The following is a 13,522-nucleotide window of genomic DNA, read 5'->3' as shown; positions in this document are numbered from 1 at the left end:
TCATTCTCCTTCCCTTCTACCTTTTTTATTTCATCTCTATCAGGATGTTGGATGAAATATTTCCCATTGACTGTTGTCTAGGAATTCCTGCTAAAGCCATAAAGATGCTGCAAAACCAGCCTGGCGACACCACTGCCAGGAGAGCTGGCAATGAGATTGGCCCTCATCCCAGGTTGTTTTGAGGCAGTTGAACAAGCTGAGCTACCCTAATCCAGTCATGTCTCTCCAGTCTCACTAGAAACTAAGTCTATGAGGAGGGTTTTGCAATTCAGGCACCTAGTAGGGAATGTTTGTAAGGCCAACTACCTAATTATTGACAACGATAGTTCTCATGGTTCTGAAAGGAGGAAAGAGTGGTATCTCACTCAGATTAATGTCTGTCTATGAATCCAACTTTCTAATCTACTCTGTGTTCACCAGGTGGAGAATTGTCCAGAGACCCCAGGATGGGGTCACATGCACACCGGTATTATTGCCATTCAGTTGTTTGGAGTGTCTGTGGTGCATGGCTTTCCTATGGGTCAGCTAGTAGGTAGCTGACCTTAAGCCAATTCATTTTCTCCAGGAGGGTGCTTGCAGAGTGAGGGAAACAGACAGACTGTGGAGAATACTGCAGGTGGCTGAGCTGTAGGGTGCCAGAACATTTCCCTTGGTTAAAAAAAACAACTATGCAGTGGGGTATCCCCAGCTTGAAAATGTCCTAGAAAATCACAGGGGTGCCCCACAAGAGACACACTTGTCACTCAGGGGAATTCCAGATCACTCCCTCTTGGCCATGGGACAGCTACAATAGCACCACGTAAGTCAGTGATGTCAGAGGTTTTCCATCTTATCATCCTCTACCCCCTTCCAACATGGCCAGAGGAATGAAGATCCAGAGAGTAAGGGAGAAGCATCCTTGCAGAAACGGTCATATCTGCTTTCCCTGGTAGGTCCCCTGGGCCTCAGTAGGGGAGGGGGAAACATTAAATAGGCTGAATACGAGGTGGAGCTGAAACTTGACCGGACTGAACTTGTTAAACCCAGTGTGACCAGAACGTATGGAATGTGTGCAAGATGATGCCAAGGAGATGGGGATGCAGTTGAGCACGGCTGAAGACAGCCAGTGGAGGAGGATGAAGCCAGTTCACGTTTGTATCTGCTATGGCCTCAACCTTTGTGGCCCTCAGAAGTTTCATATGTTGAAATCCTAACTCCCCAAAGCGATGGTGTGTGTTCATGGGTGGAGCCTTTGGGAGGTGATTAAGTTATAAGGATGGAGCCTCATGAATGAGATTTAGTGCTTTTATATGTGAGAGAGCTCCCTCGTCCCTCCACCCACGTGAGGATCCAGTAAGAAGTGTGCGACCGGAAGAGGGCCCCGCCTGACCACGCTGTGGAAACCGATTTCTGTTGTTTACAAATCTATGATATTTTGTTATAGCAGCCCAGAAGGGTGAAGATGGTATCCTAATAAATTTTAGACAGTTTGGTAAACCTCACACTATTTGGGTACATTACAGTTTCATAGCACTTAATTGTCTGTTGTAACACTGTGAAAATTGGCTGACAGTACGTGGCTGGTTTTCATAAAGAATCCCGAGAATTCAGTCTTCTCGGTAGCATGACCAGCACGATTAATAATTATCTAATTCTTTGATTCTAATAACCTGACCCAGAATAATTTGCTGTGATGCTAAAGTAAGCTGTTAATGGTCTTCTTTGTAATGCCAGATTCTGCTATTTGTGACAGATTTTAATAGGAACTTCTCTCAACGGTAGGGATGGATTTTCTTTTGATTTTCTGTTAAATGAAGATAAGAAACTTTGACAAATTGCCTTCTTAGATTTTGACATCTCTGTGGAGTCTGTTTTTATTTTTTAAGATGAGACCCATTACACCCAAGCATGCATTAAAAAGCTATAAAACTAGAAGAAGACTGCTATGGGATGGATCATTAAGAACCATCTCAGAAATGAATGGAATGAATGTGGGCTTAGCAGTTGCTGTCGTAGATGATTCGGCACTTCAGGAGCTTGAGATAACTGTCAATCTTATGTGAATCTCTGCGTAGGCAGTGGAGCAGGTTATAAAAAGCAAAAAGGCGTGTATCTTCATCGGCCATCTGCAGGGATGGAAGTCCCGACCACACGGAGTAGACCTCATTCTCCTTGACTCCAGGATGAACCTAAGCACCCAAAGATAATGACTTATTATGAGTTTTATTAGTATTTGCTTATCTTCGTTCCTTCTAATTATCAAATTAAGTTTTGGGGAGGACACATGAATATAAAACTCTGTAGACGTAGGTTTTGGAGCCAGCGTATCAGAAATCTGTTAGTAATTTACAAGCTAGAAGCAGAACTCAAGTGTAAGTTTTCTTACATGTATGTGATCACAGATTAAGGATATTTGTACAGGAGTAAAACGATGGAGAAACAAAGATGCTGTTTGAATATTCATATGAATGTGATCAAGGGACACAGTTGTATCACTTGAACTGTTTCATGTCCTGAATCTGTTCTCTGAAATGTACTTTTTACTTTATTTCTTCTGAAGGTCACCATCATTACATTTATCTTTTCCCTGCTTTGAACTGATTCTGTTCTCCATAGAGCGTGTGTTTAAAGACCTTAGAAATGATGAGGATTGTACTAGATGGTTTAAGGGGCAGATAATCTAGTGATGGCTGTGACTGACAAAATCTTCTGAAATAGTCAGGAGGCATTCATATTCCACCCAGGACAGATAACCCCCTGATGTCTCTGAGAAATATCTGCTTTCTCTTGATGTCTCTTAAGTGAGAGGTACTGGGAAAACTGCCTATAAAAAGGGGGTGCTGACAGCAACCCCTCAGTGGTGAGAGGTGGGTGGTAGGGTGGGGAGCATGACTGTGATAACAAAAGGACACTGAGCAACTGAGCACCATGCATCTTCATGCTTGATTACCCTCTGTGGGCTGGGAATCCCCAGAGAACCAAGAGACCAAGTAACCAGCTTGGCAACTAGGTATGTCATCTAGTTTGGAGAGCTTCTAGGTATAAACGTGGGATAACTGTAGACCCTGCTAAACTAACTTTCTGCTGCAGAGTAAGACTATTTTTGAAACCTGGGATTCCTTATTGGAATTTAAAGTTTGTGTTTGTTGCCTTGCTTTTTATTTTTTATTTTGGTGCTTGAGCCCTAAGACAAAATTTACTGTGCAAAGGGCAGTGATATGAATAAGAATAAGTAAGCGGTAAAAAAGAACAAAATGAAGTATTATAGAACAAATTAGTGACCTCAGAAAATAGGCCCACAGGAATGAGGAAAATAACCTGAAAATCTAGGTGTTTATTTCATATGTCCCAGGGTTAAAATGTGCTTTGTATTTGTGATGGATATATTCTTCTCCCCTGAAAATGACAAAAATGTCACAGGATTAACATGTACTTTGTCCACAATAAGAGAAATATAAAATTGCTCCTATTATTATATTGGTGGGAATGTAAATTATTTTCATTTAGATTATATATTATTTATAAATATATAAATATATATATATATTTTTTTATTTAGATTATATATCATTTCTGAGAACTTCAGGAAGCTGCTTAGATGTTCCCTCCCTCATGTTGAAATTATCCCATCTAAATGGAGATTTATATTGCATATATCAATCTAAATATGATAAATTATTTGGGGAGATTAAATGCAATGATTAGAGTTTTTATCTTGGAGCCCCCCTCCAAAGAAAATATAGGATGGGAAAACTTTGTGTAAATTACAAAATAAAAAAACATTCCAGAAAAAGCATTTCCATCTTTTGTGACCCACTGAAATCTAGTGCTTGTGGGATAGCATTCATGCTGTGGCCTCCTCTTTTCAATCTCCTTCCTTCCCTGACAGATCTCTCCAGCAGAGCAGGGAGGAGTGGGGAGAAACACCATCCAACCTGGTTTTGACTTTCTCTTTTCTTCCTTCCCACTCTCATCCTTTGGATTGAGGAGGACAGAGAAGGAATACAAGCAGAATCTCAGCAGCAGATGTCCTGGGATACTTTGAAGAAAACATTTATTCTGCAAATTCTATTCTATAGTTCTCTTACCCTTGAAAATATTTCAGCCACTTGTGCCCAGGAAAAAGCAAGCTTTTGGTGGGATTGTGTGCAATGCAGGGAAGGCTGCACCTGTCAAAAATCGTAGTAGAATTCTGCTTCACTTACAACAGAATCTATCACTATGATGAATGACTAGGCTCTTGCTCTATTTAATAGCCGTCTAGAATATAGAAGGCCTGCATCTTGTTCTTGCAAAGTGAGATCTTTCAAAACTCATTCCTCATCACAGAGGTCACTTCTTTCATTCATGAGAAAACCAAGGAAGCCTTCAGGAGGCTGCTCACCTGGCCAACTATCTTCTCCATGCCTTCTAGAAGTCGTTTGTTCTGTTCCTCAATCTCTATGGCTCTTGACAGGATAGCATCTGGGGCTTCTTGCATACCCCGCACCTCAGTGACCAGGTGGTACAGAGGGTCATTCCAGGAGCGCAGCACTCCAAGGATCATGCTCAGAAGGACTTCATGCTAAGTGACCATAGGAAGCAATTTCATTAAAATAAGCATAATACAGTGGGTTTAGTCACATGTGATTTTTGTGCAGAGAGGCTGACCTAAAAAACTCTTTGTTATTCCTGTGTGTATACAAAATTTTTTGAAGGTGGTAAAAGTTGTAAAAGTATAAAATGTAAACTATTTGTTTACATTTTGCTAAAATTAAAAAAAATCTGGCTTATTTTTTTTTCAATGCTTTTATTTTTACTTATTTGAAATTTTGAATTTTATTTATTTTTTTATATAGCAGGTTCTTATTAGTTATCTATTTTATACATATTACTGTGTATATGTCAATCCCAATCCCCCAATTCATCCCACCCACCCCCCACCACCACTTTCCCCCCTTGGTGTCCATATGTTTGTTCTCTACATCTGTGTCTCTATTTCTACACTGCAAACCGGTTCATCTGTACCATTTTTTCTAGGTTCCACGTATATGCCTTAATATACGATATTTGTTTTTCTCTTTCTGACTTACTTCACTCTGTAGGACAGTCTCTAGATTCATCCACGTCTCTACAAATGACCCAATTTCGTTCCTTTTTATAGCTGAGTAATATTCCATTCTATATATGTACCACATCTTCTTTATCCATTTGTCTTGTCGATGGGCATTTAGGTTGCTTCCGTGACCTGGCTATTGTAACTAGTGCTGCAATGAATATTGGGGTGCATGTGTCATTTTGAATTATGGCTTTCTCTGGGTATATGCCCAGTAGTGGGATTGCTGGGTCACAAGGTAATTCTATTTTTAGTTTTTTAAGGAACCTCCATACTGTTCTTCATAGTGGCTGTATCAATTTACATTCCCACCAACAGTGCAAGAGGCTTTCCTTTCCTCCACACCCTCTCCAGCATTTGTTGTTTGTAGATTTTCTGATGACAGCCATTCTGACCTGTGTGAGGTGATACCTCATTGTAGTTTTGATTTGCATTTCTCTAATAATTAGTGGTGTTGAGCAGCTTTTCATGTGCCTCTTGGCCATCTGTATGTCTTCTTTGGAGAATTGTCTATTTAGGTCTTCTGCCCAGTTTTTGATTGGGTTGTTTGTTTTTTTTTAATATTGAGCTGCATGAGCTGTTTATGTTTTGGAGATTAATCCTTTGTTGATTCGTTTGCAAATATTTTCTCCCATTCTGAGGGTTATCTTTTCATCTTGTTTGTACTTTCCTTTGCTTTGCAAGAGCTTTTAAGTTTCATTAGGTCCCATTTGTTTATTTTTATTTCCATTACTCTAGGAGGTGAGTCAAAAAAGATCTTGCTGTGATTTATGTCAAAGAGTGTTCTTCCTATGTTTTCCTCTAAGAGTTTTGTAGTGTCTGGTCTTACATTTAGGTCTCTAATCCATTTTGAGTTTATTTTTGTGTATGGTGTTAGGGAGTGTTCTAATTTCATTCTTTTACATGTAGCTGTCCAGTTTTCCCAGCACCACTTATTGAAGAGACTCTCTTTCCTCCATTGTATATCCTTGCCTCCTTTGTCATAGATCAGTTGACCATAGGTGCATGGGTTTATCTCTGGGTCTGCCTTATATAAATAACTAATTCTTCTAATTTATAGTTCTAATTTATAATGTAAAGATTTTGTTTTTCCCTCAGAAATTCGACCATCTACTCAAGTGAGTTCTTTATATTTGAATACTTTGCTTGTCCAGGGAAAGAAACCTAAGTATTTTGTTAGAACTCAGTATGTGCCTGGAGTATCTACCCAGGAAAGACAGATTTCACCCATGCCCACATCATTTTCACCCAAAGATTCATTTGTATTAATGAATCAAATCATGTATTAATATATTCATTTTTTGATTGGTAATTTTATTTTATGATATTGGAACAAGGAGACAATGAAGAAGACATGGCATTTAAAAACATGCTTTCCTTAATCTATCCCAACACCAACCCCCATGCTGCTATCAGAGCAGTCTATTTTGTTGACATGTGTAGGTGCAGAAAATGGCGCAGTACTGTCTTTAGTAACAGCATCAATGGGATTCACAATGGAGGGTGTTGCCCCCTAGTTTACTACTACCACGATCAGACATGAAACCCCAAGGGGCTGAGCATCTCTGATTTAAAATGCTTACTTTCTTGATGTCCATGAACTAATCTACTGGTAAAGGAAATGAAGAGTGGAGAAGAATCAAATAGACATTGCAATGGAAGCATGACTAGAATGTGAGAGAAGGAGTTGTAAAGAAATACAGGCTGTATGGTGAGTGGCACATATGCACTGGGCCATTGTAGCTCAATGATTAAAAGTGAGAGCCCTGAGTTGGATGAAACCCAGATTCACTGCTTCCTAGCTGTGTGACAGGTGCAAATTCCATAACTTCTCTGAGCCTCGGTTTCCTTAGGAAGTGTAATAACAGTACCTGTGTTATAGGATTTTTTGTGATGACTGAATATAATAACGCACACAAAGTGCTTTGTAAAATGTATGGCAATGTAGTAGGCCTCAATAAATTTTAAATTTATAAAAAATTCCTTCTCCTTCTTCACCTTCTTCCTTCATCTTATCATCATCGTTATTAATGAGCTTAGTAGACTGAAAGAATGCTGGTATCATTAACCAAGTTGTAGAGAGAGAACAGATTGTATTTAAGGGGGGATATATGTGAAAGTATTTAAAATCATGTGAGGACTGTGGTTCGGGCAGGGAAACAGAAGGGAGAGATTATGATGATAAAAAAATGGAGCTGGGATAAATGAGCAGGCCTTGATATACAGACTTTGTTGTCATCAGACCAGAGGCAATAGTTGCGGTCATGAGAAGCAAACCATTTTTTAGGACCTGATTTGGGGAGAGACCTGTAATTAAGAATAAGAGGTGACAGAGGAGTCAGTGAAGAATGAAGTAGGTGTCAGAGAATTAGAAGCAGAATCAGGAGAGCCTTGAAAGTCAGAAGCAATGGCTCGAATGGTACAGTGGTCCGTCATGGTAAATGCTGCCCATGTAAGAGTCACTAGTAATGGGGAATACATCAACTGGGTTTGCGTTTCTAACGTACCCATGAATTTTGCAAATTTAATATTTTACACATGGAAGTCCCATTCCGTTCATGCTTTCATGCAGTCAAATATATGCAATCCTAGGTCTAATGCATTGGTTGAAGTAATGTTGTCTGCATGGACAATTTATAGATCATTCAGTTTGCTGCTATAAATCTTCAGTCAGCACTTGATTTTACTCATACTCCATCAAGTGCAGAATGTAATTTCTCTTCGATAGCTTGCTCTTCCTCCACCTTTCTTTGCATGTGCCATTACCATTACTTCTAATAATCTGCAGCCTGGTAACACCCGTGGACTATCTCATTTGTTTAGGTGAAAAACCTGGATAAAAGACTCACATGGACCTGTTGGGCTTGTTCTTTGTCTTCAGGGGTGGAGAGGGAGGAAGTGTGGCAGCTGTTGATAGCCTTGGTAATGAACCCTCTGCCCTGGGCGTACCGTTTATCCTGGAAGTGATCAAGCAGATTTACTGAGTTAGTATTGTTTGGGCATTGAATAAATGAACCCATTACCAGAATAGTAACACATTTGATAGATGTATAATTTTTTTAATGAAAGCCACGTAAAGGTTGAAAGTCATTCTTTTTCCTACTTTTTCTTTCCATTATCTCTATAAAATTGTTTTTTTCATCTAACTTTTCTAAATGCCAAGCTCTTCCCTTTGCTATTCCTTTGTTTAATTTCACCCTTCCCACAAGTTATTATCTGGAGAGCAAACACTAAGAATACCCCAAATATGAAATATTAAATGTTTTATTAAGTATCATCTTTTTCAAAAGTATTTGAACCAAATATAGTGCATATGTACCTGTATTTAGCCGTTTAATCTCTTGTTCACTGTGGGTCGGAACCAATATACTTCCTTAATAGGAGTTATAAAATGATAACTTTTCTTTGACTAATCTCTGAATCCACATGCCTATAGCTTAGTGTTCATCATAGATGCAGACTACAATTTTGTTGATGGTGACAAAATGGTAAGTCAGAAAAATGTGGCATATATATATAAAATTCTAGGAAATACTAAGCAATGGACTGAGAATAAGAATAGAAAAAACTAGCTAACACATTGATAGAGAAAAACTAATCTTTAGTAAAACTTGTGAATGTTTAAAGGGATTATTTGTAAGATTTGGAAAAAAGGTGGCCAGTTAAAAATGGTGAATGAAAGAGAAACTGGTGGGTAAAAAGAACTACATGAATTTAATACAAACATTGAATACCATTTTTTATCAGCTGTTTGCTCTACTATGTGCTCCTTGATTGTCCTGAGTTAACATACAACTTTCAAAGTACCTTCATCAGAAAGAGAATAATTGTTTCCAGTTCTAAACCAACCCTTCTAGTTGGTTCTAAACCTATTCACTGCAAATCTTAGAACAATAATTTGTAGCATTTAAAAAACTATCATCATTTGTTTTCCTGACATGGATTCAGCTTCATTTATCATGTTCAATCCACCCAATTCACTGCAGTGCAGTTCTCATTTATCGGGTATCTACTGTGTGCTAGGTGAAGAATGCCCAGAGAGACACTTAAGGACAAAAAAGTCAACATACTTCCTTTTCCTCAGCCCTACCTAAAAGTGCTTTAGGTCAGGTGCTGTTACGGACTGAAGGTTTGTGTCTCCCCCAGATTCCTGTGTTGAAGCCCCAACCCTCAATGTACTATATTTGGAGAAGGACCTTTATGAAGGTAATTAAGGTTAAATGAGCTCATAGGCTAGAACCCTGATCCAGTGTGATTAGTGTCTTTATAAGAGAGTTTTCTTGTTTTCTCTGTAATCTCTGTCTCTTTCTCCCCCGCTTACCATGTGAGCACACATGGAGGAGCCAGATTGGGAAGAGAGAGCCCTTCCAAGAACCTGACCATGCTGGCACCCTGATCTGGGACTTCCAGCCCCCAGAACTGTGAGGAAATAAATTTCTGCTGTTTAATCCACCTAGTCTATGGTATTCTGTTATGGCACCCCAAGCTGACTAATATAGGTGCTTTAAAATTTATTTTGGAAATTAAAAAATAAAATGAAGTAAAGGAAATTGAAAAAAAATTATTACACTCTTTAAGAATCTTTGAGATTTCATGAAACTGACCCTTTCTTCTACATCTTATGAGCTGATGCCTTCTTTGACCTAGAAAGTGTATTATTTGAAATTTGGCTGGTGCAGCTTTCTTGTTTCCAGTGTGGTTTAGCCCAGTCACTTACGTGAAGGTTCTTTCTGGAAAGAAGCATGAAGTGCAGTACTTACAAATTCGTTGAACATTTCCGAGGAGAGGTTATGGATGTAGTCGGACAGGATGACTGCGCGGTCAAACAGGTCTCGAAGGGACACCTGGCAGTTGACGGCCCCGCTGGGACAGATGGGAAGGGAGGCCACGCTCTTGCACAAGAGCAGATTTGACACCAGCAACAGCAGGAGCAGGAGTGACCCTGCTTAAAGAAAAAAATGAGCCACTCCGAGATGATCTATTCAACTGAGGTTATCAAAAGGCATCCTGTCAAGGGAAGCCTTATCTCTCCCCATTGCCCTCTGCATGACTTGGTACTGAAATAGCTGGGGTGGGAAAGAATCAACACCTTCCACTGTGTAAATTTAGATGTATAATCGTATTTGCACAGATAGGTAGTTTGAGAAGTAGGTTACTCCCTGCATTTTTTGTATTGCTCCCAGAAGTGCTTCTGTGCTTTGCAAACATTTGGAGCTGAAATTAATTCTGAGCCGGAGTGTTTAGGTCATTCTCTTAAGATAGTTTAATGTCTTGGAACTTTCTGCAGATTCTCAGCAGCCAGGCTCTCTAGGAGTTTGTAATTTTTTTAACTCTATGTTGACGAATGCTTGCATTCTAGACACTGAAATGGCAAGAATAGCACAGTTGATCTCTCTGGTTTACTGTCGTGCCTGATAATAATAAACACATGACCGACTGATTGCTAATATTGAGTACAAAGAGAATTCTGAGATAAAAAGGATACTGTAGCCTGGATCTGCTAACTCACCTTAATAACCCCATGCATTTCCTTGATACTTTGCCCAAAGCTTTAAAAATTTTTTTAAATTTGTGCTTCACAATAACGCTGTGAGATAGCCTTGACTTTCATTATCTTCAGATTATATTAATGAAACAAGAAGACTTAGAGAAGGTAAGTAATTTTCCCCAAGTCCCATTATTAGCAGATGGAGGCAGCTGGGTGCCAATACTGTCATCTTTTCACTTCCTTATGTCACGTCACACACGCGTGTGGGCTCTCGGTCTGTGTGTGTGTAACAGGGACCACATCGGTAGCTGTGATGACTCAGAGCTAGCAGAGGTCATCGCCATTACTAGTAGAGAAAAATACTTTGATTGCATGATAATAGTGAACCTAGAAAGTTGATTTTATCAATTTGTTCTGCTCTATCTATAAAACACTCACTTTAAAAATACTTGACAATTATCAGAGATGATTTAGTCACCAATTTACTATCTCAGAAGATGGACAAATAAGAACCACTAACATATCAATAATTTACACTTCCAAAAGGAAAGAAACAATATATTAAAATCACTTTTAACTCCAAACTACTCTAAAAGAATATAAAGAATATAAAATATAAAAATGTGTTTATCAGAAAACTCATTTGCTATGGAATCTTCAATAAATGTAACTGGAAGTGTCCAAGATAAAAATAAAACTAGGCAAGTGCTAAAGATTTATGGTGAAAAAATACCTATCCCCAAATACCTGAAAATATATAAAAGAATATTTAGTATAGAATGTAGCTAAACAACCTTTTAGCTGCAAAATAAAAAATATTAATGTTGTGAGATGATTCGTATAACAGACTTTTAATTTTTCAAAAACATGTTTCCAAAGAGTTTATTTTAGGTACATTACAGTCATGTAACATAGCTGATTAGATGTTTTATCTACAAGTATATATTAAAAGTGCTTTGCAGGTAGAGGCATTGGAATAGTATTGGTTCTAGGAAATTCATAACTGGATAGATATTCTTTAATTCTGACTATATTTGTCTGTACCTTTATCATCTGAAGGATTTTCATAGTCTAAGATGAGATAAAAGAGATAAATGTCTTTGTTGTTTCATGAAATAAATTTTGTTACTAATTTCCTTGTCTTGCGATTTCTTTTTCTTGCAAATGTCAACCAAGAAAGTAAAGGTGATTAGTTATTACTAGCCTGTTTTTTCTTTTATGATGTCATTTGGCTTAAACCCAGTCGACAAAGTATTGTAGAAGACAACTCTGCTATCATTGTCTATATTATGGCTTCAGAGTTAAAAGTTTCATCAGGCTGACTCATCTTGGCCAAACCACATAAGAGGCCTGGGAACTAGAAAATGTTTGTTTCTACCTTCTGGAGTTTTGATGACTTGGACTCAGAGACACTTTTGGTCTTATTCCAGTCCAGGGTTTCTCACCTTTGGCTGATTGACATTTTGAGCTGGATAATTCCTTGTTCTGGGGGCTGTTCTGTGTATTGTAGTATATTTAGCAACATCTCTGACCTCTACCCACTAGAGACCAGTAGCACCCCTGCCCCAAATTAAGACAACCAAAAACATCTCCAGACATTAACCAAATGTCTCTGGAAGACATTCCCCTATTTGGGAACCACTGTCCTAGTCCCTTATACAATTGATTTCTAGGGCAGTGATTAGATAGCTCTTCTAAACTCTGTAATGCTGAAACCTCTGACTAAGAATATTAGCTACAATTTCGGATTAATACCACCACAGGAGTGTTGATAAAGCGAACAGCTCCATGAGTTGCTGCACATACCTTTCTGTGATGAACCTTTGTTGTCCATGGTGGTGATGATTTCGAAAAACACACTTCACCAGAGAAGATCTGGTAGTCCTACAGCTTTCTCTTTCCCAGATATTGGCTTTATAAGCCTTAGACATCTTCATGAATATATTTAATCAGGCATTCCCTTCCCTTTTGCCAGTCATCTATTTCCGTCATCGAGATTACCCCCATAATTTCAAACATCAAATGGTATTCTATTTCTATTCATATTCAGGAAGACATACTGGCCAGAAATGAACATCTAGGAAGGATTTTGATTAATTAGACCAAAAGGAAATGAGAGAGATAATGAAGGTGAGATCTGGAGACTAGTTTGGGTTAGAGGACCTGTAAAATTATAGCAGTCATTTACTTTAACATTTACCTTTATTTCTCTGCAGTTTCTTGAATATAGCATTACCTTTCACTAAAGTGTCACATGTATTATCAAAGGTTATTTTTTTTTCATTCAGAATTGCTGGGTGAAGTCAAAATTTCAAAACGTACACACTAAATACCAAGAAATATAGAATAAGGATGAGTAAGATTTTCAGTTCCTGCTATACTCAATACATTTCCCTCATTTTTTCTTGATTTTTACACATTCTGTTTTGTCCTTTTAAAAATGACATACCTCTGTGGTAAAATGTACATTTTCATTTATCTCTTTTGATTTTAACATTTAGGTAAAGTTATATTTTCATCCCCAGTTTACAGATTGAAAAACAGAGGATTGGAGATATTAAATGTCAAGGATATAGAAGAAGTAATTAGTCAAGTTAGATGCTGAAAGGATTGTCGTTTCAAGAGGAATCAGGAGGGATGTGAAGAAGGCTGGAAAATGAATCCTTTAACACACGTTGCCCCCTCTTCTAAGATGAAGAAAAAAGTCACCCCTGACCTTAGGGGGTTTATTCTGGGGAAGTGACACACACCCTGGTATATAATGCAGTAAAACAAAATTCTAGACAGTCATGCCCACTTTCAAGGATAGGGATGGACAAACTGTTACTAACTTATGGTGGCTTTATTTCTCTGACCTCGAGCTACTCTGGAGCCAAGGTGACAAAAATTCATCTTTCATGGGCTCAAAAGTTCCACTTGCCTTTTAGAGATTTCCTGAATGAAATGACTGTAATGAATAC

The 13,522-nt window shown here is 38.3% G+C and overlaps 1 protein-coding gene across 2 annotated transcripts; it reads right to left on the bottom strand.

The window, feature by feature from the left end:
* Positions 1 to 1,976: 1,976 nt before the first annotated feature.
* Positions 1,977 to 12,396, bottom strand: PRL (prolactin; the record flags this gene model as incomplete). Of its 2 annotated transcripts, none has more annotated exons than XM_079712897.1 (5): positions 1,977 to 2,168; positions 4,364 to 4,543; positions 7,924 to 8,031; positions 9,835 to 10,019; positions 12,369 to 12,396. In XM_079712897.1, 5 exons carry the CDS (start codon positions 12,394 to 12,396, stop codon positions 1,977 to 1,979), a joined length of 693 nt encoding a protein of 230 aa, XP_079569023.1. The 2 variants fall into 2 exon arrangements, with proteins under 2 accessions (XP_079569023.1, XP_079569024.1); XM_079712898.1 differs by having other exon boundaries at positions 9,835 to 10,016.
* Positions 12,397 to 13,522: the final 1,126 nt, after the last annotated feature.

The sequence above is a fragment of the Hyperoodon ampullatus genome (genome assembly GCF_949752795.1).
Source record: "Hyperoodon ampullatus genome assembly, chromosome: 10".
Lineage (NCBI taxonomy): Eukaryota > Metazoa > Chordata > Mammalia > Artiodactyla > Ziphiidae > Hyperoodon > Hyperoodon ampullatus.
The sequence above is the reverse complement of the archived record's forward strand: the minus strand, read 5'-3'. Positions and strand labels throughout refer to the sequence as shown.